This window comes from Netta rufina (assembly GCF_964035555.1).
Source record: "Netta rufina genome assembly, chromosome: 28".
In the NCBI taxonomy this organism is placed as follows: domain Eukaryota; kingdom Metazoa; phylum Chordata; class Aves; order Anseriformes; family Anatidae; genus Netta; species Netta rufina.
Window position 1 is genome coordinate 4,517,618 of NC_140152.1, and position 25,233 is coordinate 4,542,850.

The 25,233-nt window shown below is 40.9% G+C and overlaps 1 protein-coding gene across 4 annotated transcripts; it reads right to left on the reverse strand.

Moving 5' to 3' along the window:
* Positions 1 to 3,884: 3,884 nt before the first annotated feature.
* On the reverse strand, positions 3,885 to 24,800 carry SUGP2 (SURP and G-patch domain containing 2). 4 transcript variants are annotated; one of them, XM_084302831.1, is made up of 11 exons: positions 24,755 to 24,800; positions 23,560 to 23,682; positions 20,758 to 22,410; positions 19,756 to 19,873; positions 18,656 to 19,164; positions 18,385 to 18,496; positions 17,051 to 17,568; positions 16,041 to 16,105; positions 15,208 to 15,344; positions 11,678 to 11,798; positions 6,923 to 8,660 (listed from the first exon to the last, which is right to left on the reverse strand). In XM_084302831.1, exons 2-10 carry the CDS (start codon positions 23,672 to 23,674, stop codon positions 11,678 to 11,680), a joined length of 3,348 nt encoding a protein of 1,115 aa, XP_084158957.1. In that variant the 5' UTR covers positions 23,675 to 23,682; positions 24,755 to 24,800; the 3' UTR covers positions 6,923 to 8,660. The 4 variants fall into 4 exon arrangements, 3 of the variants coding, with proteins under 3 accessions (XP_084158958.1, XP_084158957.1, XP_084158956.1); XM_084302830.1 differs by having other exon boundaries at positions 6,924 to 11,493; XM_084302832.1 differs by lacking the exons at positions 6,923 to 8,660; positions 11,678 to 11,798 and adding an exon at positions 3,885 to 4,570.
* Positions 24,801 to 25,233: the final 433 nt, after the last annotated feature.

Consider the following 25,233-nt stretch of genomic DNA (forward strand, 5'->3'; position numbering starts at 1 on the left):
CCTGTTAACAGAAACTTATCTGCAACTCTTCGAAGCTAATTATTTTACACATTTAAATTAGGGTAATTAGATCAGCAGGAATTGAACTAAAACCAAATGCTGGTAGCCTTGTGAGGATTTTCTGAAATAGGGTTTTGTATTCCATCTGCACTTCCTTCCACTGAGGGAAGCGAGTTAAGTGTCCCCAAAGATAAGAATGGAAATTTTGATCACTTCCTAGATTATTACATATCACCACCCAGTCTGCATCATTAAGCTCCATATAGCCCTTTGCATAGAGGGATTAGGAATAGAGGTAAAGGAACCCTGTAAAGATGTAGACTCACTTTCAAACTACGAGACAAGATGTGCACTTCAGATCTGGTTTCTGCATTGCACTGAAACGCAGCCTGACTGTTTGTGGAATAACAGTTTGCCAACAGAGATCCAGTCTTCTAATTTTCGGATGTCCATTTCATGCAGTCCTCTTGTCCACACTTTGTGCCCAAGGCTTCACCTTGCTAGAAAGGCTGACACAGTTTGCACCTTGACATCTGTCCATAGAAAGTGCAAACATCGGCATGTTGGCAAGTACCGGTAGAAAAGACAGATGCAGGAATCTGTGAATCTGCTCCTTGCAAATTCAACATTCAACAGCTCGCCTCACCTTGGCTCTATGGTATTTGCACATAATAATACACAAGAACCTGTTGTTATAAAGCACAATGGAAGAATAATTTGATTCAGGGACGACAAAGGCCTCCAAAAAAAAAAGAGAGCCTGAAAGCAGGTGCCTTGCTATGTGTTTGGTGCAGACTTCCACAAGAGGAATCCATTTCCAAGCAGACTTCTTCCATAGCTATGTCAGAACTGGAAAAAATGAGGTAAGTCTAGAAGAGAATCAGCCTTGTACTTTATGCATGTCTGGCATGAGACAGAGTGAGGCAGCATAGCCTTTGTTCAGGGACTTCAGTAACAGAGAACCCGTGTTATTTTTCTAACCACAAAACATAAGAGAACATTTATTAGAAAATATATAAAAAAAAAAAAAAGTGTCTCAGAAAAAATGCTCAACTTTCAATGGCCTTTAATAAAAGGAGCTACAGTGTCTGAGTTTTGACCAAAGCTCAGAAATAAATCCGGAACAATGATGCAGTACATAAGTCAGCTCATGGCATTTTCGGACAGGGAAAGATGCATCACAAAGGTCACTTAAAACACATTAGAAAAATAAATGTATGGAAAGCCTTTTGAAAGGTTAAATAAAGGGAAAAGAGAGGAAAATAGAGAAAGAAAAAATACAGGAAGATGACTCAGGAACTTCTAACAAAGCATTAGATCTGACATGAATACTATGGTCAGTGACAAGTAATTTAACCTCATGAAAAATGAGGGTAGTAGCAACCTCTTGGGGCATTGGGAGACTTAATTAGTTGCTATTCGTAGATTAAACACAAAGTCTGAAGGTGAAAAGCGCTAAATACTAAGTATTATTAGCTTCTGAAGTATTAATTTATGTAATTGGGCAACTCCAACATTACAAAAAAGTAGATCAGCGTCAATTTTTGAAAGAAATTTATTCTTGTGGTTTTAAGGTGTCAAAAAGGTACCCAAAGAAGGAATTTTGTTTTTAAGCACTACGTGGTAACGCATCTGTGTAATACACAATGCAGCTTGTCATCTCCAACTCCGAGCTTCTGACTCCTACCCAAATTTACATTCCACAGTCCTTAACAGGAAACATCATCTTAACCAAACATCTCTGTGAGCTGCAAGCTCTCCGTAAAACCTGCACTGTGCCATGCATTGGGGCTGCACTCCTTAAGAAAAGCTCACAAGCGTTTATTCGTTAACAAAAGACGTGTCCATTTGTGTGGCTGAACTCTCCTTTTTGCTGCCTGATCCCTCTGTAGCCAATGCTGGACTTCCCAAACAATCTGCATTGGTGGTTTTTGAACTGGTTTCTCTCATCTTCCAAGGCAGAGATAAATGACCCTTGTAGAAATTCCAAACAAATAAGAAAAGAAGCGCAAAACCAGCCCCCAGGACTTTTAAAACAACCTTCTCTTTTCAGCTGTCCACAGCTTTCTGTTTTGTTGCCTCTTTCAGTAAAGAAGCTGGTACTGAAGACTTAAAACCCTCAGCTCCTGCTTCATTGTACTTGTTTGTTGTGGCATTAATATTTGCCTTCTCTGTATTTTGATGGACATAAAGGGCACAGCAGGCCCCAGTGATAAGGAATTCCTTCCCTTTGGATTTCTCTACTGAGAGACAACCAGAGAATCCAGCCTCATCCATTATCACATTAAATTTTGGTATTCCTCCATCACAGAGGAGGTGTTTAGAGTCCTTCTCCTGAAGTCTGCTCCCATTAAACTTCCACACTACTCTTGCCAGATTCGACAGAGGAACACATTTAAGATGAACATCGTTCTCAGGGGGAAAGACCAATTTTCTCACGTTATATTCTGAAATGATGAAGATAATGTTTTTAAGTAAGAACACTGAAAATTTAGTTGAACTTACAAAGCCAGATACATATTCAAATAAATATCAAATTGAGCCCACCAGTCTAAAAACAGGTAATGAATTTTTTAGGAGTAAAGACAACGAAATCCCTTTACTAACAGGGAAACCAGTAGCTCCAAAGGGGTTACATTTGTGCTTCCCTTAAGAGTTTCAGCCTGAAGTAAAGTATTCTGACTTTGTGGGGGTTTGAGAGCATTAGGTGGTACCAGTCCAGTGTGTTTTTCTCATCTTTCTTAGTTCAAAAGTAATAAACAGCATGATTTTAATTCTGTGGTTTTCAATAACGTAAGAATTCCAGTGACCACACACTGAAAATGTTTTGATATTTTGATTGCATAATGTTAAAATATTCTTTCTTTCAACAAATGCTCACATACCTACGTTAAGGCAGCTGGAAGCATCCCCATATTTCACACTTTGAATTAAATTCCTGGGGGAACGCAAAAATAAAAACCAAACAGACAGACACACACACACACACACAAACAAACAAACAAACAAACAAACAAAAAATAAACAAAACAAAACAGAAAAGAAGTGTTTCAGCTTGTGTGACGCCATTTCTAGGAATCATCCTGATTTTGTGTTGCAGACAGCAAGAGTGCATTTATAAAGCAATCTGACATCAGGTGTGCAGGTGAAACAACAGCACTTTATTTTGTATCACCAGTTTGATTTGCCAGTAGAACACCTTCATTAGGAGACTCAGACCATGCACAGTAAGGATCTCTTGCCAAGATGCAATCCAAGCAGTGCTTGTATCGGTGGCATACAGGAGCTGGCAGCTGGACTACTTGAGATAGGGATCCTACATAGAGCATTCCCTAGAAACACAGGAGGGAGTTCTTGTTTTACAATGTCAGTGAGATCTTAAGCTCCTATTTTCTAGCATGAATTACAATATTTTTGGTATTTATTAAAAAAATCATTAACTAAAAAGCTTATAAGAATAAATGGCAATACAAATTAGAAAAAAACAGCTTTGTAAACAGCATGTAAAATGTCAGAGCTCCTTCCTTATTTTTTTAATGATCATAAAGGCTTGTTTCAGTTATTTTTTGACACACACAAAATTCTACAGATAAGAAGATGTACTGTGCTTCTGATATTAATGAGTATGTGATAGAAGTAGAATTAGGAAGCATTTACAAACTACTTAAAAGTCAGAACAACGCAGAAGAGCAAGGCCTGAGGCAAGCTATTACAGCAGTCACTTTCCATATGCAGGGACAGAAGTTCTACCTTTTTACAAGACAGCTGGAGAAATGGCACAGTCTCAGGGGACAGAAACAGCTGTAGCTCTTCCACAATGAACATTTCTCCATCACAAGTGAAAGCTTTATGTAAATATCCGTCATCTACATAAAAAGAAATGTATTTTTAAAGATAAACTTGTTTTAACATTGCATAACGTCACAGCCTGATATTTCATGATGAAATTAGATGGAGATTTAGAAGACATTCCTAGGCATAAGGAATTTCTGAAATTCTTCAAAGCACTGTTTATTTTTTATTTCAGTAAGGGAGAAGCAATGACTTTTTTTTTTTTTTTTTTTTTTCTCTAGGAAAAAAGACCTCAAACAATCCCTGAATTTGCAAATATCATTATGTGAAGCCTCCTTTGATATGGAAAATTTCTAAAGAGAGCCTTTTAATGTCCAACAAGCCAAAAACATTTAATCTAACTGGTATGAAAATATTAAACTAGCAAGACAGCATCTGAATGCAAAACTTCAAACACAGCTAATGAATACTTCTACTTTTTTGAAGTCTCCATAAAAATTCTGCTACAAAATACATAAAAATGAAAAGTATCATTTGCTAAAATAAAAACACTTACCTGTTCCTAGAAACATAACATCATATGTTTGTTTATCTAGGCCAGTGACTCTGTCTACTACAATCCTGGTGTAATTTGAATTTCTCTTCAGTGCACAAGCCTATTACCGAATGGATTTACAGAATTATCCATTAGAGGGTGATCTCTAACAAACTGCAAGACTTTGTCAGGCAAGTCAGAAGAAGTATTATATCCAATACTCCGGGCAAAATTATCAATGCACTAGAAATAAAAAATAACAAACATGATTACAATTACTGTTACATTTCAGAAAGGTTTATAAAAATGCTGAATTTCCTTCGAGATGTTTAGTTATTTCAACTAAACTTTGAAAGAGAAAAATCATTATTTTCCTCACAGTCTACAAACTAGTTAATAACCCCACATTTCTTGCAGAGCATAACTGTAAGGTAGCTTTTCTAAGAAATTGCCTATAATAGAATGTGAAAGCATAAGTTAACATAACATTGGTTACCTTCATTTTTGTAAGACATGGTCAACTGTGCCCCTTTTATAAGATTTTATAGCTATTACTTATATTGATACTAATCAGAACTATATCCTACTCTGATGGCAAGTCCAAGTTATTACCAGCAAACAATGCATTTATTTATTAGCTTTGCACTGAGTTTGTGATTCTCATTTGCAAGCTGAAATGTTTTGGATTTTCAGCAGGGTATCTAAGTATGATTTTACAAAGAGTAAGAACGAGTGGGAGCATTTTGCAGCAGTCAGCTACTTTAAGGGTCTAAGAAAAATCATCGCTACGACTGCTTTCTTCTCTACAATAATTCACCAGTTTCTATATGTATTATAAAGTAATATATGTATACAAATCAACCATGCTATGAAAAAAGAATTTATATTGTATTAAACTAGTTTCAATCAGATACTCTTGCGCCTGAAATTTTGGCAGCACACCTAAAAGAATATGCCCCCCAGCCAACTCAAAGCAAAATTAAAGCTAGGTAGTGTCATCTGCAATTACAGAAACCACGAAGTCAGATTCCACATCTGCTTTCATGAAGGGAATCTCTGTTCTGTTTGCACTTTCATCTGGTGGCAACGCCAACAGCTGAGGAAACTGTTCACATTAGCATAAGCCAAGTCAAATATTGTGTTAAAATAGTTTTAAATTAATAAATCAGGTTGGAAACTTCAAAATACTATTAAATAACTTGTGTTTGACCCTGTACTGTAATCCAGCGTGTGATTCTGCACAGGTATTGCCCATGCCTGTAAGTGCCAAAATGTTTTATTGGCCACCAGCAGAGGCCTCCTTCGATATGACTGTGCTATTTGGGAACAGACGTTTTCCACACACTTCAGACTTTCCCGTGCCCAGCTTTGCTCACAGCACCTGGGACATCTAGTCCTGGCAGTAAACGACACCAGGCGCTTGTGACCATCCCATTCCATTGTTCTTTCTGTGGAAAAAAACGTAATTCCCAGCCCGGATTCCCATAGCACGTTGCTCCAACCCCTTCCCTGAGGGGCATTGCTGGGCGGCACCTGTGGCGCAGCGGAGCAGAGGTGGCCCAAGCCTAAGGGACAGGAGCAGGGCCACCCAGCCACACCACAACCATCACCCCACGGCCCCTCAGGGGATAACCCCAAACCCAGCACCCCACACCGCAACCCCTGAGGCTGGGCATGGACCCCGCTCCCACCCCCCTAAGATGGCCGCAGCGCCTCAGGGAGCGGCGCTCCCGTCACAATCCCGCAGGCTGTGACCGAGGCCTGGGGGCCATGGCCGCTCAGGGTCCCCACATCGGGCGCCGTAAGGGGACCTCAGAGGGAATAGAAGGAAAATCCCACTCCCCAGTGCCTAATGAAGACCCTCGTTCCCTCTGGCTTTCCTAGCGCATGCTTCTCCAGCACCGCAGTGGGGCCAAGGTGTGGGAGTGACTGGTGGCAGGCGGCAGGGACAGTTGCTTTTTATTTCTCTTCTCTCCATGCCAAATTACGCCCAGAACAATTTGTCTTCTCTATTATTATTATTAGTAGTATTTAGTATTTATTATATAGTATCATATAGTGATTACACATAGGATTAAATGGTGAGTTTGGGAGGTGCATACACATCACATACGTACACATCTGAGAAGGGATCCGCATCCTCGGAACGACTTACATGTCACTGCCAGCACTGAACAGGAACAGTTATTTCACTGGAGTTTTCTGTATGTGGTGTACACGATAAATCAGAACTGCACCAAACTGCCTTTACCACCCTTCCTCCCACTAACAGTGGAAAATAGCCCACAGTAACTGCTGAGGCAAATAAAGCCAGAATTTACGGATTGGGACTTGTCAATTTTCTCTCATTTTAGATTGTTTTTCAAAGTTCTGATTTCCTATCCAACAACAGTTCCAGTTTCTGAAACAGGTCTTGTAAACTGTTGAAAGATAGGAACTTTTGTTAATCCCATGAATGAAATAGTCTGTAACAGACAACTGCCAAAGAGGAAGTTGTTTAAAAATAGGATTTTCTTCCTTTGTATTTGCCACTTTTCCATTGCTTCATTACCTAGGGGCAGGATAATGAGATATGACTTCCCTCTCAGAGCAAAGTCTTGGCGAGGAAGTGATTTTCAAGGAAATTAGCACAACTTTCTAATGACATGAATTAGGCACCAAAGACTGAAGAGAACACACTGTGTGCTAGCACTTTCTTAAACAGCAGTAACTTTATTGCCCACAGATAATGCAAACATTTTCCACACTTGCTGCAATCCAGCAAGTTACCTACTTAACAAGGTTCACAAAAACTAGTTATTTCCGAAGTACCCTATTGTTCTTTGAGCATATTCTCATTTCAGGTGTTTATTATTGCTCAAATCTACAGTCTGGTTGTGATTGGCCACTCAGTCATGAGATATGCAGAATGACAGATGGTACAGCACTTCCAGGAGTTCATTTTCAATTAGAAAATATACCTGCTTGTAGGATAGAAAACAATCCAAAATAACAGTATTTGAATTTCTGAGTCCAGACTTTCTTTGGGCACCATACATCAGGATTAACTTTAAAGCAGAACGGAATATCAACAGAAAAAAAATACTGTACATTGATTTTGAGAAGTAACATCTCAGCACAGATTAAGTGTTCACACTAAGGATGCTGTAGTGTTGTCTAAAATAAACAAAGAAAAACCAATAAATAGGAAAAATATCACTGATATTACACCAAAGAAAAGCCTTGAAGGCAAAAAAAATCCATATTACTCCAACACAATTACTCCAAACAGTGTATTATTTATTAACTATAGTTCTTTTACTCTGTTAGAGCACCTCCCCCAAAATGGGGATCTCCTTATTTCTCTCCAACGAGAGCAAGCATCCCTTCTTCTAGAACCAGGTCCTTAAATATAATAAGTTGTTGAAGGCAAAGGAGGAAAAGGAAGAAAAAGGCATAGCCAGGACTTCAGCTTGTCTAGTAAAGCATGCCACAGCTGTCAGTATAAAAGCAAGGGACAGGACACCTAGCCAGTATCTTTAGCAAAATAAACACTCTCACTTCACCTCTAAATAGAAGGTGGCTGCACAATTGTTAAATTTCATTTTGTTGCAATTTTCCCCCTCATATCCTGTCTTATAAAGGAATTTGAATTTAAAGGCAACAGTAAACCACACACACATACGTAAAGAGAAAGCTTTGCTCTCTTTAAGTCAGTACATAAAGAAAATCAGAGAGACAACTAATTCCTGGGATATGGGAATAAAAGGTAAAACTCTTGCATTCTGACTGGGGCACCTTGGTTTTGGCATTCCTGTGGAGTAACACTGCTGTGTATGGGTTTAAAGCACTGGAAGCCACATGAAACAGTGACTAAGAAATGATTTAGTGGGTATTCTCAACAGAAACACTTAGCAGCACAGAAACAGAGGGACCTTCCTTCCCTCGTATACTATAAAATCCTGCTTTACACTAATGTAACACTGCATAATCTCAATTCCACTTGTTAGTGCCAAAAATGATGCATATCTCTTACAGATGGCCAAATTCACAAGCAAAACATTTAAACCAGAAATTGTTTAGTTCTACATTTATTGCAGATATTAAAAGATTAACAATGCTAACATGTTTACTTACACTAAAAAGAAATGTCAGTTATCCAATAACATAAGCAGCTAATGTTACTAGCTAAGCACTACTGCCAATTTGCACGGAACAGAAACTAGCAAATTGCTCTACAAGATTAATGGAAAAAAAAAAAAAAAAAAAAACAACCAAAAGACAGTAGACACACCACTGAAGTTAGTTAAAATGTTCACTGAAGCTTGCAGTCTTCATGGAAGAGAGCCTGGAACTAAAATAACAGAAAAGAAGCTAGTAAACTTTAAACAAGGCAATGTATCTGCATAACAAACGTTTCACATGTACACGTATTTAAATTTTCAAATCAGAGCTGCCTGCAAAAGCAGGACAAAATATAAGGAAATTCCTTTTGGAAAAGGAGCGTAGGGTCATCTCTTGGTAACACAAGATAAAAGTGGCAAACGGCAACCCACTTTGAGAGCAACACTGGAATCTCAGCACCAATACTGCTCTGCTGATATCTCGTCCAAAATTAAAGTTTGGCACAAGAAAGATAGACCACACTACAGTCATCCAGGGTAGCAGATTAAGATTTTCCCAATGTTCACCTTTATTTTCAAGACAGCATTACACTCTGAATTGCAATCAGAAAGGAAAGTACCATTTTCCAATCTGGACACCAACAGTTTTCCCAGATTGGGTAAGTAGGTGTTTAGCAAATGCACCCCAAATGGTACCGTGCCCAACAAACTCAGGTTAAATCAGAATATCACAGAATGCTGATCTGGGCGAGAGAGTGGATTTCAATCCAAAGTGAAACTGCACTTTGCCTTGTGCCTTTTTGCAAGGAGTGTAACATATAATCAAGACTGCTTCCAAAATGTGAACGTCAAAGAAGAGGTGAACTGGAAGTTTGCAAGGAAATACAAATCGTGAACAGAAATACTGGCAGCTTCATCAATGAAACTAAAAGAACAGCTTCTGAGTGGATCTGAGAAATAGCTCAGAAGCCAACAATATTGGTTCCAGATTGTCATTCTAAAACAGGCTGTGACTGATAGATCTCCTTTTCGAAAGGCTCGAGTTTTACATTGCATAACTGCTAAACAGGCACAGGAAAGAAAGAGAGGCAGTGAAGAACAAACCCAAACGGGAACTTAACAGATAAGTGTACACTGCCAAATATGGTAACTGATGAACTTTAAAGTAGCCTGTGGTCCAAAATATTCATGGATTTTAAGTACTTCCAAGTAAAGCCTATGAGAACCCCCTAACCTATCCTTTAATCAAGTTTAATAACCAGATAAACTCATTTGTATTTCTGGCCTTCAGGCTTCAGCTTCTTGCAATGTAAAGGTGAAGACACGTGATGCTCATGGAAAAACAACTACCAGCATGATATTTTTCTATACCTGCCATTATGGTTTTATTTACTGATCATGTGCTTCAAAGCAACTAAAACTGAGTGATCGGAAAATTACACCATGACATGATATTATTTCTTTTGGTTTCACAGACTCATACTGTAAAGAAAAAAAAACAAGCTTGCATTTGTAACTAGAACTGGTTGTTACAGGCAAGAAAAGTTTGTTGCTACAGAATGAAAACGAAGACACTCCCTTTCAACCAGCAGGCTTTTTAATAGAGAGGGTATAATTTTGTTCTTTAAACAGCAGGTACAGGCAAGTTGATAACTGAAGAGCACATTTTCTTGCGTATTTATCAGTTAGAAACTTGAGATGCTGCCACGTTACTGTGGGGTGCTATTAGTGGTGTACCACAAGCTCTTTGCTCTGCAAGAAGCATGATGCAGGATGAAAACATCAGCACTCAATCCTAGTAAGCAGAACATGCGTCAGCTCAAGATAAACTCTTTAAAGAGAATGTCAGTGAAGTAGGTTTCGGTACTGTAACATTCAAGTGAAGACTTTTGACTTGTTTGAGAAAGGAGTATGCTAAAAAGTGTGATATTACATTCTGTCACTTTCAGTAATCCAGTCACAGATCTCTCTCTTATTGATGTGCTAGCCTGAAAAAGATGAATGATTGGACCTTGTGGTAACACTGCTAAAACTTTCATGTCTTCAGAGCTGCTTCACCAAGAAGTTAGGAATTGCTTTTTGTTGAAGCAGAGTAGATTAATCCAGTCTTCTCTTTCAGTATGTTCTGGAATAGTCCCTCAGAACGTCAAGCTTTTTGTCTTATTTCCTGGGATTTTTTCCAATCAAGAACTTCTGCAAAACAAATGTTTAATGGAAACAGAAATAACTCTCTGAACTGATGGTCTTAAAAAACTGATGCTCCGCTTCTGATTATCTGACTTCCAGGTATCTTCCTTCAGCATTTTCTGCAGACAAATGGATTGCACCTGGTCATGACTTAAAACTTCTTTGAGAAGGAAAGAGATTACTCAAGAATTTGCTGGACAAGAGCTGCAAATTTGTGTAAATCAAAAATTACACATAAAATATGTACTGATTGCTTGCTACAATGGAAAACCTTAGCAGCCGAAGTTTTCAAGGAAGAGTTTAGCGTTCTCAGACTCAGATGAACTGAGTTACTCATCCTACACTTATAATATAGAATCCTATATAAAATAAGTACACAGGTAGAGATTCTTCTTGAAATTGGTGTGTAGAGGAAAAGAAACTGCTTTATGCAGACTCCAGAAGTGAATCAGAAGATTAGCCCATCAACAAAATGTAGTAAAATATAAACTGGACTGCCTTGCATTAAGATCTGAATTTCTGAGAAGGTTCTTGGCTTCAGAAAGGAACAGAGCTGAAGCAGGCTAGTCATGTTGCTTTGTAGTAAGCCATCTCATCACAAAACAGGCAAACTTGGCCAAAGAGAGAGGTAAACAGGCACTTCCGAGAACAAAATCAGTTGTTTCTTCCTCAGAAGATGACATCCAAGTTGTTAGCTTGCACAATTAAATACAAGACTAACTTTAACCTTGGAAAATGTTTTAATACATTAGCGTTCAAGTCCACTACTACAGAACAAATTGTTCTTCATACTGGCATACTCTGCTGAAGATCTTTCACACAGCAGCCTTTGCATATCCATGCACTTTCTAGTGAGCGAGTCTCTTTATGTCATACCTAGAAAGTAAGATTTGGGGTAATTCAGCAGTTCAAGGTAGGGCTGGATTTTCTTGAAACGTTAAGGAGCCAGATAAACCCATGGAAACAACCATATTTTCTTGGTAAGGGAAGACTAAAAAAAAAATAATGGTATTTTAATGTTTGCAGGAATTCACAAACCAGACTTGCCCATTGCACATACCTATTTACTTGCTCTTTTCTGCCTGTACATTTGTATCATTCTTTGACGGAAAACATCAAATGCATCTTCTTTATTTTCTTCCCCTGCAACACCCAAGCCCTCCCCTGCAGAGGTAGCACCCCTAGGGAGTAAAATGAATAGTTAGAACACACTGTTTCCGTTACATTTGACAATGTGCAGAAGAGATCTTAACAATACCTTCCAATAGACACAATTCAAGTGGAAAGTACCTCTGCTTCACTTGGGGGGAGGAAGAGAGCAAAGGCTTGGTACCTGACATACCAGATCAACTAGAAAATAATTCCCACCTCCCGTTACACATGCAAACACCCACTAGAAGAAAATGTTCCTACCATATTAAGGGAACAGCATAGATAGAATCATCTAACAGATCAAATTCTTACATGAATTTTTGTATTAACCACTTTATTCATGGCAGATAGGATTCTCTGTTGAAAAGATGGTGAAAATTGCCTCGTTTCTTACAATTCAAAAACTGCAGAAGTCAGAGACATTGAGGAGTAAGTAGGAAACACCACTAACTCTGCAAGAAAGATGAATTTTTTACCAAGGGAACATAATGCTGCTTGCCTGAGATTTCTAGTACCCCAAGCAAGCTAAAGTCTTGCACAACAGACACCATAGACAAAACCTGGAGGTCCTGCCCTTTCAAGAAAAAAAAGTCATTAACTCATCTCTCTTCATCCAAACTTGCCAACAGAAGCAGACGGGCATCAACTATATCAAAACAGCTTTTTACCCTGGAAGCAGATGGGAGAGGATGACCCACAAGAATGCAGAGACACAAATAATTAACAAAAACATCTCTTTCTCCAGGCTATTTGCATAGGCCATACCCATTACCAAGCTAAGATTAATGAAAACTCTGCCACAGGAATGGAACCCCGTGCCAGCTTTATCCTCCAGGTCAGTTACGTAAGTGTTACCTATTAGAGATTTCATTACATGAAGTAGGAAAAACTTCTCAGATTGCCCTATGTACTGAAATTAATCTGAGAATCTTAGAGAAAAATGGTTCTTATCTAAGTTCTGTAATAACAGGTCCACTTAAGCCAAGTAGGTTGTTGTGCAAGTCTAAAAGAACATTCAAAGGCTCTGAGAAGGAAATTCAACTTTACAGTCCACAGCAGAAATCCTGGATGCTCTTTTTATTTCTGAATGGTACTTGAGTCTGACATTGCAGCTGTATGAACAAGTAAAGTCGCATTTTAAATTACATTTAGAAGTAAAGCACCTAAAAGATCCTCTTGATTTCTTGATCTAATGAAGGCCTATTGTTCCCACATGGAGTTATATGCTCCCTGCATTTAAGGCCTTCCCAAAAAGAATTTGACAGCTTACAGAATACTAAATACCTTACATATACACACTCTTAAAAAAAAAAAAAAAAGTTCAAATAAGTGTTTTAAGAGCATGAATTCTTTGAAGCAGACACCTCATTTGCTGCTTCTATTACATAATGGCTGCTTCATACTTCCAATTAGAAAGAACACTTTTTTTTTTTGCTGATGGTTACACTATAGTTCCTCTTCTAGGCTACTTTCAGAATAAAGAGACTAATCAAAGACATAAGATAATTACTCACTGTAATGTCTATTCCACAACAGTGTTCTGCCTTTAAGTGGGTGTGTTTTGTTTTTTTGTTTGTTTTGGTTTTAGGATGCCTCTTGAACTATAGAATTGGCCAGACCCCTAGCTGTGACAATTAAAATTCTCAAGACAGGGAAGCGCAACACAAGGCTAACATCAAACTCCCTTTAAAATGTTCAGAGTCATCATTTCATTGAGGAGTCACCACCCAATTTGTAAATCTTTTACAATAACAAATTAAAATACTAGTTGCTCTTGCAACCTTTCAAAGACAAACCATAATTTTTCCAATAAAAACTAGCCTCAGGTTCCACTAACAACTGATGTGCCTCCATGTATCAATTTTAGATACCAGCATTATATAATGATCAAGATAAACTCTATGCTGGGATTGGAGTGGCTACGATTATTAATCCTTCCCGTTTTGCTCAGAGGAGATAAGACAGCACATGGACTTTTAAACAAGTCATCAGTAGAAGAGCTAGGAGGAGAAATGGGGAGGAAAGTGTAGAGGCTACAGGTTGCTAGGTGAAAAAAATAAACAAAACAGCACTGTATCAAAGCAACAAACAAGGGAATGCAAAATGTTAACTTGCACTGGTTTCATTCTCACTGAGATTGTTGTATTGTCCACAGAATGACTTTGGCTGGAAAGTAAAGAGAGGTAGACACCATGAAAACAGTCAGATACGGACTTACCTCTTTGTTACAGAAAAAGTAACCACGTTTTTGTAAGGGGTACAGAAAGCAGACCTTCACTACTTTGGAAAAACAGTATTTTCACATACTAAAAATGCAGTTCTTAAACACAGCCAGAAACTTTTAGAATGTGAGGGACTAACTGTCAGATGAGCTACAATTAGCCTACGATTAACTGTGCAGCAAGACTTGTGCTTTAGAAATTAAATAAAATTACTATTATCTTTGCTCCCAACAAGTTCTGAAGTTAAGAACCCGAGGTTCTAACATTTGTGATCACCAGACAGCCATAGGACAGGTGCACTGCTCTGTCATTGTCCATTTGCTGCAGATAAAAGATCAATGGAAAATAAAGTAATGGCCACGAGACCACAGGGAGCCGTTAAGAAGAAAGGAAAACAAACAACTGGAAGTATGCCACCAATTAAAATGACCAATACTGTGAAAAGCATGAAAAGAAAATAGAAATCCCTGCAGAACCCAGAATGTTAACGCACAAACTATATGCATGGACTTGAGAGCTTAGCAGATGGGTTTAGATAGAAATAAATTGATTCTGCCTCCTTATTCAGTCAGGGAGTTGAAGGAGATATTATCCGTTCTCTGTGCTGGCAGCAGTGGACACTGGATACAGCAACTTTAAAAGACAAAATGAAGATTCAAAAACAAAACTACGCTTAAAAGGAAAAAACACACTTACCTTGCAGATGCACTTACCTCTTTCAGCATGCAGTGGAATGCATTACGTATTTACAGTGAAAATATTTTTGTTGCCTACATCTAGGGAGTACTGTTTATAATATTCCTAAAATCTATTTATGTGTTATGTATGTACCTAGCTTGGCAGCAAGGAGATTCCCAAGATAATACTAGGTGAAAAAAAAATAGATAAATACACCAACCAAAACACCTCCTGAATAACAGAGGCACCCGGGTATCTTTAGAAGTGTCCACACCCTGCAGCATTCACACTGCAGCCTTCAGTGATGTCAAATTGCACAGCAAGGAACAGCCACCTTCCAGACCACACTTTGCCCAGCCTGGCCAGAAAAATGCGCGGAGTCTCCACGCTCAACTTTGCTGAGGCCAGAGGCAACATCAAGAAGGAAACAAAACACGGAATTGGCCACATCAAGGTGGGTTAGATTAAAATAGTTGCTACCAGAATCCCAGCCTTTTCCACAGCTGTCAGATTTCTGCATTTTGTTCCCATTACATACACTTTTACAGGCTCTCTGATTCCTTTTCCTCGTGTACCCAGGCCATGTCCTTCTTGCCAGCCCATCTTCTGAAGCATCTGGAAACCTACATTCCTGTTTGTCAGTTTCTTGTGTGAGAATTCTAAATCTTTTGGTTTCTGTGGGGAGGAAAAAAATTTTAAAAAGATTTTGTTGTTTGTATAGAAGAAGATAATATATTAAAAATTAATCCCCCCAAAAAGCGTATAAACTAATTGTCTTTAAGATTCTGGAAATGCGAAATTATGTTTTAAGCAGCACTTCCTGTAGCCACACAAAAAAAGTATGATAATAAACATCTGTATTGCTAGTTTACCAAAAAAATATATATATATTTATATATATTTTGGGTTCAGAATCTGTTTAATTACATTATTAAAATAGAGTACACTTTCATATTTTAAATGGTAGTTATGTTGTTTTTTTTGTTTTTTTTTTTTTTTATTAACAACCACTAAATGATCTAATGACTGAATCCATACTACAAATACAGCAGCAGGCAAATGCTATTTCACTAAATGTTCTAAAAAAATTACATTTTCCAGACAGCAATGCACTCCTTTCTTTCTTTTAAGAAAAAAAAAAAAAGGTTAACACACAGCTATTCAATAGTGCTTTAATCATAGAATATTTAATTTTGACAGAGGTAGTTACAAGATAACAGGAGTCATGGCTCTCTTCAGATTTAGTCTTTTTGAGAACCAGGCTTTTACGATTTTAATTTGAATTTTTGACAATAACACATTTTCAGAGGCTATTTCCTATAAAGACAGTTGATTCTCAGAATGCAATGGCAAACCAGAAGAGTTCTTTACCTTCTTCTTCTTTGTAACTGGGCAACCACGAGGCCTATCATAAGCAATTCTGACAGGTTCGTGCACTGCAAGTCAAATAAAAGACAAGAATTAGCTGTAAAGAAAACCAATTTTAATACAGAATTCAAAAAGTACATGCTCAAGTGGAACTCTAACTCAATGCCTTGGCCTAAGGCCAGAATCATCAAGAAAGATCAGAATGAAAAAAAAAAAACACCACCCAACAACAACAACAAAGAGTCAGACAACTCCCCTCTGCCCCCCAAACTACATAAAAAAAAAAAGGAGAATCAAGTGCATTCATGCATAGAGTTTGGGATATATCTTGCCAGCAATACACTGATGGATGATAAGGACTTTAGGCCTTCCTTTTCCATGAGCTTCTGTAATACTCTGACAGAAAATTCAGACTGGACCTATATGGGGTTATTGTATATCATTTTCATATCACAAATGACAGCCTTCACCAATAAATATCATTACACAGAGAAAACACATTTGTTAAAGCAGCTGCAGAGCACATATGATCAGCTTTAAGCTACTTACCTCTCAATTTTCATGATATCATGACCCACCTCTCTGCTGTGGCTGTATTGACAAAATTTAGCAGGCCAATCCAAAGTCTAAATACATTTATAGAGTTGTCAGATACTCAAAATGTGTTCAGTGCTATACTTAGGCCTGTTAAACCTGTCATACACTGATGAACTGAAACCTGCAAAAATTACTACTGTGGGTTTTTTAAGCCCCAGAAAAAAGGTAACATTCACCTATGTTAGAGGTGAGGAATGATGTTTTATGCAGCTAATCTCTATCTCAAATAACCAAGTTCGCTATTATGCCACAATACAAAAAAAAAGTCACGCCATTTACTCAGAATTTCCTTTTCCATCTCAAGTGAACATTGCATTAATTTTTGTTAATCTTTCAGCCAATAACCATCGGTAACAAAGTACATAAAACACACAAATTCTGTACTGATATGCACAAAACTTACTTGTAGCACTCACCTTTTGGTTCTTCTATGAGGCATATCCTTTTAGAGGCAGGAATCATACCGACTTTCAGAGACTTGCTGCTGATTCGTTTACGGGGAAATAGGGTACCAGGAGCAGGAGCTGATGCCTGTGTTGACAGATTTGGTATAGCACCATCAGATGATGTAGCTAGCTGCTTTTCACCTGTTGAAATTTCCTCTCCTGTCTTGGAAATCAACTCTTCAGCAAGGTTTTCCGCACTTCTACCTGCTGAGATATCATCCTCTTCTCCCTCCTCTGCTTGCTCCATTTCTTCCAAAGGTCGAGAAATATCCTCCTCAAACTCAGCTTCCTCCTCATTGTCTTCCTCCTCTTCTTCTTCATCTTCCTCCTCCTCCTCTTCTGAAATATCCAAGTTTCTCTCTTCAGGTTTAGCATTTTCCCCAGCATCGGTTGCTTCTGGCACAGCACTGAAGTTGATAGATGGACATAACTCATAGACCTTCATCCGGTAAAACTTGAAAGCAGAACTGCTTCGATCCTGTAGAAACCTGAACAAAAATTAGAGTGAAAACTAATATCAGTAAGATTTTCTTATCTACAAGCAATATACTACAAATAAATCTCTTATTAGCTTTTTGAATAGTCATTCAAGATGTTTTTGAAGAACTGTAGGATTCCCCTACAACATGTGCTAAGTACAGCAGTCATTCTCCTTAGCTCTTAAGAGGTGTGGTTCCCAAATTGCATTGTGAAGAATTTAGTACAATTATCTTCATTATGCAGATGGACAAACTAAGACAAAAAGCTAGCTCTAGATCACCCAGAAGGCAAACAGCAGACCCCAGAAGAGAATTCAGGCCTTCCAAATTTCAGTTATGTGGTGTATGTAGAAATAGATTTATTGATTCTGAGGGAGACAGAAAAAACAACAGGGCTCCAATTTTGTTGGCACAGTACAACTAGAAGTGAAAGACCTGTGCTAATTTATGCTGGGGCACATAGGCCATTGTAATCAAAGCCTCATTTAAAAGAAAAAATAAAAAAGATTGAAAACACTTTTGGCAGAACACTTACTTCAAGATGCAAGCTGACTACTTAGGATACAAAAGAAAAAGAATAAATATTTCAGTATACGTGCATTTTGGAGAAATGATTTTCTTTCTTATTTATTTTGGACATTTACCATTAACAGAGGTGCTGAACAGGACAAGAGGAAGTATTGCTCAAAATCCTCCATCCCTAAACATATCAAATAAAAGCATGCGTGTCAAAAAAACAATAAAAGGAAATCTCACTTTAAAAATCGTTTAGCTAGATTTTGATTTTTCTTACTGGTCAGACAGATAAACGTGTAGGTTACTCACCACAGATCTGGGTTATCTGCACTGTTGTCTATGCTGAACTGCTCAATTTCTGGTCCTACCTGAGCAACAAACTTGGCAAGCTTCTCAGCAGTTTCCATCGTTTTAGCATCCACTGCAGAAAACAGAACACTCCTTATCTACAGAGCCATACAAAACCTACATCGCTGGAAGGTCAGCACAGTTTAGAACTATCTACTTTCACAAAACAAATGATGATTAGAATTTCCAGTTTAATTTGCAGTTTAAAATCTAATCCTGAACTGTCACTTACCATCAGGAAACTGAGAGGGCAATGGTAGGAAAAGTTCAGATGGTGCCAATAAATCCTCAGAATCCGCCTTTTCTTCTGCTGGCAGAGGGGCCTCTGAACTGGTGGCACATTGCAAAGATGAGGTTGCATCAAGAGAAGAATTCTTCTCAGATGTGTTGGCTTCTGACATAGAAGGCTTGGATTCGACTGAACTCTGAAGATGCTTGTCCTGGTGTTTCAGCATTGTGCCAGCTGAAAGCACAGTCTGTGTCCCTATGGTTGCTCTCCTCACCTTCCTTCCTCGAATTCCATGTTGTGCTATAATTCCCAGCCTCTTCCTTTTAAACAGCCTTCTCTTAATACTTGCGACTTTCCTGGCATACAACATAGCTCTGACCGATTCTGTTGCAGCTTCTTCTAGTGTTCTGCCCTCACCACCTGCCTCTTTTCCCAATGATGTCCGTCTCTGCACCTCTGATAACTTCAGCCTGTAGTACTTGTATTCTAGACTATCTTCATCAGACAAGAACCTAAATAAAAAGAAAATTATACACATAAAACAAAGCCTAAACCTGAAAGCCTAAGAGGCAACTTCATTCTGAAAGCAACAAGTAAATATAACGTATGCCAAGCAAATAAATGATGGAAGGTTTTGACATAAATTTGTTGGCTTGTAATTAATCAGCTATGCTGCAATTCACACATGGAGCGATACTGTCATATTAAAAGATTATTACACTTGGAAGCATCTCAGCTTTCATTTTCCAACATTACTTGTAGAACGCTAGGAAGTCTGAAACGTTACTATATATTTATTTTAACCGCATTCATTTAATATTTTCACCTTGTAAATGTAAATCATTTTGAGTATCTTGAACTTGGATTGACATACAGTCATTCTTGACAGATCAAAAGGAACGAGGTCTACTACACAAAACAGGAGCAAGAGGACAATTTCCAGGGACATTAGGAAGCACGCGGATTTTCAAATAATCTAGTTAAACATACAACAGGCTTTGATCTTACACCCGTTGAATAAAATAGTGAATTTAATGAAATATAATCCAAACACCTTCAGGAGAGCAAAGCAGTAGCAGGGCATACTGTTCAAACACACCTACCAGTATTCAGGACTGTTCTTTTGAGCATTTCTCTCTTTGGCAGACAAGGTTCCCGAAACAATGCTGTTCACTAGCTGTTCAATTGTCTCTACAATTTTCCGATCAGCTCGCTGGGGGACTGTAGGAAGAAATAAAATGCAGCCATTGAGTTATTTTCATCGACAGGGTATGAATACATCACCTTTGTTATTCTTTGGCATATTGACGTTTGCGATTTTTCAATGTATTGGCACAAAAAATGCCCTCTCTTGGTACTGAAGGAAATTAAGGAGAATTAACAAAGTAAGTCCATTCGAGCACTACTCTGAAAGGGGTAAGTTGCAAATTATTAGTCACTTGGTGTCTGTGTTGCAAGACCTTGCTGCAAAAGTATCCAAAGTTCAATTAGGGAAGAGCAGATGAGTACAGTCATGGCTAGGAATGCTTTAGACAGGATGAACTGGCCTAAGACAGCAGAGAAAATGGCATTCCTATAGATTTTATGTAAACAACTTAAAAATATGGGCCTGCATCTGATAAAACTGGTAATGGTAACGTCTCGGACTCTGCTTATATGCCAATATTTATTCTGTAACGTAGCCAGCTGCAGGTGTGGTCATGGCCTATCTGGAAGATGTGATGTTAAGAGGATAGGGCAGCTGAGGCAGCCAAATTGTGCCAGCTGAAAGCACAGTCTGTGTCCCTAGGTTGCTCTCCTCACCTTCCTTCCTCAAATTCCATGTTGTGCAATAATGCACGAGGTGAAAATCCTTGAGTTGAAACATTCACACACGTGGGAGAGGGCAGGAAGGGGATGTACTTTCATCTGTACAGCCTGGCACAGAACTGGAAGTGATAGCTACAGCAGACAAAATTACCTGCCTCAGCACTGCTAGGGATTTACATGGAGTTCCCAGAACTTGGAATTCCTGACCTAGTAAAGCCATAAAAGATACGAGATGAAGCAGTAGTGACAAATAAAGCAATTATGTACTGCGAGGCATTCTACAGCCATTCACTCACTTGTAACTTGAGTGTCAGGAGGGGGTTTTTGAAGCTGTACTGTGGACTCTGCTTCAGCTTTTTTCATCTGAATTGGATATCCACTTTTCTCTAACCAAGCCTTCAAGTTTTCAATGTACTCTCTTCCAAACAACGTGGAATCATCGAAATTGGGGAATAGCGTCGGTGCTGGAGCCATTTCCTGGAGCCCTACAGCTTCAAGTATTTTCTCTTGCCTGAAAACAGATGCTAACGCGAAGGTCTGACCCAGAAGTGCTAAAGACTTACGACAAAGAGAAACAGTGGTCTCAAAAGCACTTGCCATTACTCTGGGGTTACCAAAACCACTGGTCTTAATGCTTAACTCGTAAGCATTGCAGGCCATGAGCAGAGGTGTAACACCTTTTAGCAGGCGGTCTTGTAGCCTCATTATATATTTATCAAAAGGTTTTATTATTTCAAAGAAGCAGTTCTTTGTTTTCACAGCACCCTTGTCCAACAGCATATTTAAAAATTCATTGTCCACCTTGGGAGTTTTCAAAGCAGCATGTTGTAAACTCTTGATAGTGTAGAAACAGTAATCTCTGTGTTCTGGCTTGAGGGAGCATTTGAACGAAGCAAGCATTTTCGCACAGGTTTCTGTCTCCAGCTCAAAGAGAGCTCCGAAGAGCCGGGAAAATTCCGCATCGTTTTTTATGGCGTGAAATCCAGCCCACTTTATGATTTGTATTCCAAACGTTGAGAAAATGTCAGACTTGTCCACAAGATCAAAATTGAGATTTCTAAAAACGTGCGCAGGCTTCGGAAGCCTGAGAATAGGTCTCTGGGCTGTTAGAGCTGGCCTTTGAATAGGGCGCTGGAGAGGCACCGGCCTCAGGTTAGGGCGTTCAGCAATTTCTGGCAGTTGATCAGGTTGCACAGCTGGCTTCTGCTCAGGGCCTGGCTGCAGTTTTTTCGTGTTCCACTTCTTTAGGGGAGCTTTGATATCTCCTTTGAATATTTTCGTTTTAGCAGCCCCCCTTGCAATACGTTTTCCTCGCAGAACTCTGCCCCTGCCAATGTTGCCCCTCCGCACCGGGGGTCGGAACTCGCTGTCAGACTGAATCCCAAACTCCACCTCGTACTCCTGGCTTTCCATGTTGCCATACTCATCTTCCATGAGTCCCGGCGATCTAAAATCACCTAAAATATCTGCAGAACTAAAGTCAGCTTCATGCGCTCCAGTGGATTCCCAAGAGTCGGGATGCCCGTAGTCCTGGTCGTGAGAAGCCAGGTTCCCAAACTCCCTGTCGTGAGCTGCGGGGTGCCCGTACTCCTGATCGTGAGAGGCCGGGTGCCCGTACTCCCGGTCGTGAGATGCTGGGCGCCCGTACTCCCGGTCATGCGTAGCCGGGCGCCCGTACTCCCGGTCACGAGCTGCTGGGCGGCCAAATTCCCGTTCTCGAGATGCTGGATGGCCAAACTCCCGGTCACGAGTCACCGGGCGGCCATACTGTTCGTGGTAATAATTCTCTTTCCTAATGAGAGGGCTCGCAGCTCTGTAAGATGGTCCTGGGAAGTCATCTCTAGGGTCTTCACTCCATTCATCGTGGGGGTGGTGCTGAGCATTGTCGTATCGTCCATCATCATGGAAATTGTCTTCGTATCTTGGTCTTGGGACAGGCCTTGAATGAGCTGCAATGATAAAAACAGAAATATGCTGATGCACTGAAGTAGTCTCATGAAAAAAAAATATAATAGGCACATTTAGATGCTTGCAGAGTCGATGTACCAAAACTTTTGAAGAACAGTGTGCATCCCAAACTTTAGGATAGCCCTGTTTGCTTTTCTATATCCATTGAACATCTCATAATATGTAAAAAGCAACAAATGACCCAAAATGCCTATGTGTACATTGCAAAACAATTTATTAAATCCTCTTCTGCTCATTAAAGCTGTAATACAAGTTCTGCTAGAAAGCCTCTTTTCTACTCGATCACAACTTTCTCAGTCTAGGAAGATTCCAATATTGTGTGAATAATGCTTCTACTGAGACCTCTCTAGTGTAAAAAAATCAGAAGCTCTGTTCTCACACTGAATGCCAGGATTCCGCAGCTGAACAGAAGATATTTTCTACAAATTCATATGCAATCATCTGAGATAACACTGCAGTCAGAAATACTAGAATTTCCTGTACGGTATCCAGGAATCCCAAATCTGGAACTTAAATTCAGAAGGCAAAAGATTAAGTATTTAAAAGAAGTAATTCCTTTGAAGCTAAGACAACTTAAAGAAAACAGATCTCGTTTTAAAACACCCAGCTTTGTGTGAATGTAATCCCTGTTATTTACCTAGACATTTTAAATATGAAATTTAGGAGACAAAAGAATTTGCAGATGTTTTGTATGCATTCCCTAAATTAAAATCCCACTTTTAGTTGTTTTTTTTTTTTTTTTTTTTTTCTCTCTAAAAATAACACGAAACACAAAGATTCAAAAGCCTCAAATGCACTCCTACATTTATTTAACTTATCAGACATCAACAGAATTCCACCCTGCAGTGATGTCTCTGGAGACCGCCCTGAAATTGGACCCATTCTCGGATGCAGCCCAAACAGAATTCCTTTGTTTAAAATTCGGGTTTTGCCTGGAATTTGCACTCCACATTAAAATAGCGTTAGCCATACCAAGCCACTAGCCTCTAAAACGAAAATGGATGTGGAAAAACACCAGCACGAGTCCACGTTTCAGGCAAATACGCCTAAGCGGCAGCCAAGAAATCGAAGAGAGCTATCGCCACGGCAGCCGCTGTAATCCACGGCACGTCATGCCCGGGTTCCTTTACCTTTAAAATGATGGATTGTGTCGTCTATAGCGTCAGTCCGCTCCATGCGATACCTCTTAACTTTGTCCTGCACCACAGCATCAAACGTCTCCCGTGTGATCCGCCGAGAGGCCATTTTTCCCCCTGTAGCAAAACAGCACAATGCGGTCCCTGACCGGGGCACGGCCGCCGGAGAGATCCTCCCGCTGCCGGCACATTCCGGGCGCCCACCGGGTTCAGCCAAGGCGGATTCCCGAGAGTGCCTGGTGGTGGCAGCTCCTCCCTCAGTCCCCCCCTCAACCCTCTCAGCTCTCCCCTCAGCCCTATTAGCTCCCCCTCAGCCTCCTCTGCTTCCCCTCACGCCCCCCCATCCCTCAGCTCCCCCTCATCCCTCTTAGCTCCCCTCAGCCCCCTCATCTTCCCCTCAGCACCCTTTCTCAGCCCCCTTATCTTCCTCCTCAGCCTGTCTTCAGCTGCCTCATCTTCCCCTCAGCCCCTTCATCTTCCTCCTCAGTCCCCTCATCTTCCTCCTCAGCCCCCTCATCTTCCTCCTCAGCCCCCTCATCTTCCTCCTCAGCCCCCTCATCTTCCTCCTCAGCCCCCTCATCTTCCTGTCAACCCTTTCTCAGCCCCTCACGTTCCCCCTCAGCCCCCCATCTTCCCCCTCAGTCCCTTATCTTCCCCCTCAGCCCCTCTTTAGCTCCCTCATCTTCCCCTCAGCCCCCTCAGCTCCCTTCTCAGCCCCTCTTCAGCCCCTTCATCTTCCCCCTCAGCCCCTTCATCTTCCCCCTCAGCCCCTCTTTAGCTCCCTCATCTTCCTCATCAGCCCCCTCATCTTCCCGTCAACCCCTTCTCAGCCCCTCATGTTCCCCCTCAGCCCCCCATCCTCCCCTAAAGCCCCTCATCTTCCCCCTCAGCCCCTTCATCTTCCTCACATCTCCCCTTCTCAGCCCCCTTATCTTCCCCCTCAGCCCCTCTTCAGCCCCCTCATCTTCCCCCTCAGCCCCCCATCTTCTCCCTTAACACCCCCCACCTTCCCCCTCAGCCCCTTCATCTTCCTCTCATCTCCCCTTCATCTTCCCCCTCAGCCCCTCTTCAGCTCCCTCACCTCCCCCCCAGCCCCCTCATCATCCCCTCAGCCCTTTCTCAGCCCCCTCAGCCCCCTCTCAGCCCCCCCATCTCCCCTCAGCCCCCTCCCATCCCCCCCGCGCCCAACCTGAGGCGAAGCCCGGCGTGAGGGGGGCAACACCCGCAACCACCACCACCACCTCCCGCCCTCCTCACCCCTCAGCGGGCCCCCCCCGGGCCCTGGCAGCCCGCCGCCCCTCTCGGAGGCCCCGTGAGGAGGGGAGGCCCCGCCCCGCCCCGCGGACCCGCCCCGCCGGGCCCCGGCCCTGCCCTCACCGAGGCGGCGGCGCCCCCCGCCCGGCCCCGCACCCTCCCCCCCCCCTCTCCCGGGAGCCTCCCAGCAGCCCCCGCGCTCCTCCCCCCTTCCCCCCCGCCCCCTCCCCCTCCCCTCTGCCTGTGGCGGCTCCCGCACACTGCGCCTGCGCAAAACGCGCCCGACCGACAGCGGTGGGGAGGAGTCCGCGCGGCGCGCATGCGCGCTGGGAGCATCCGTGCTCTTTTTCGCTCCGCGCCGCTTCTGGCGGGGGGAGGTGGGCGGGACTTTTTTCGTCCCCCTCCCTCCCCCTT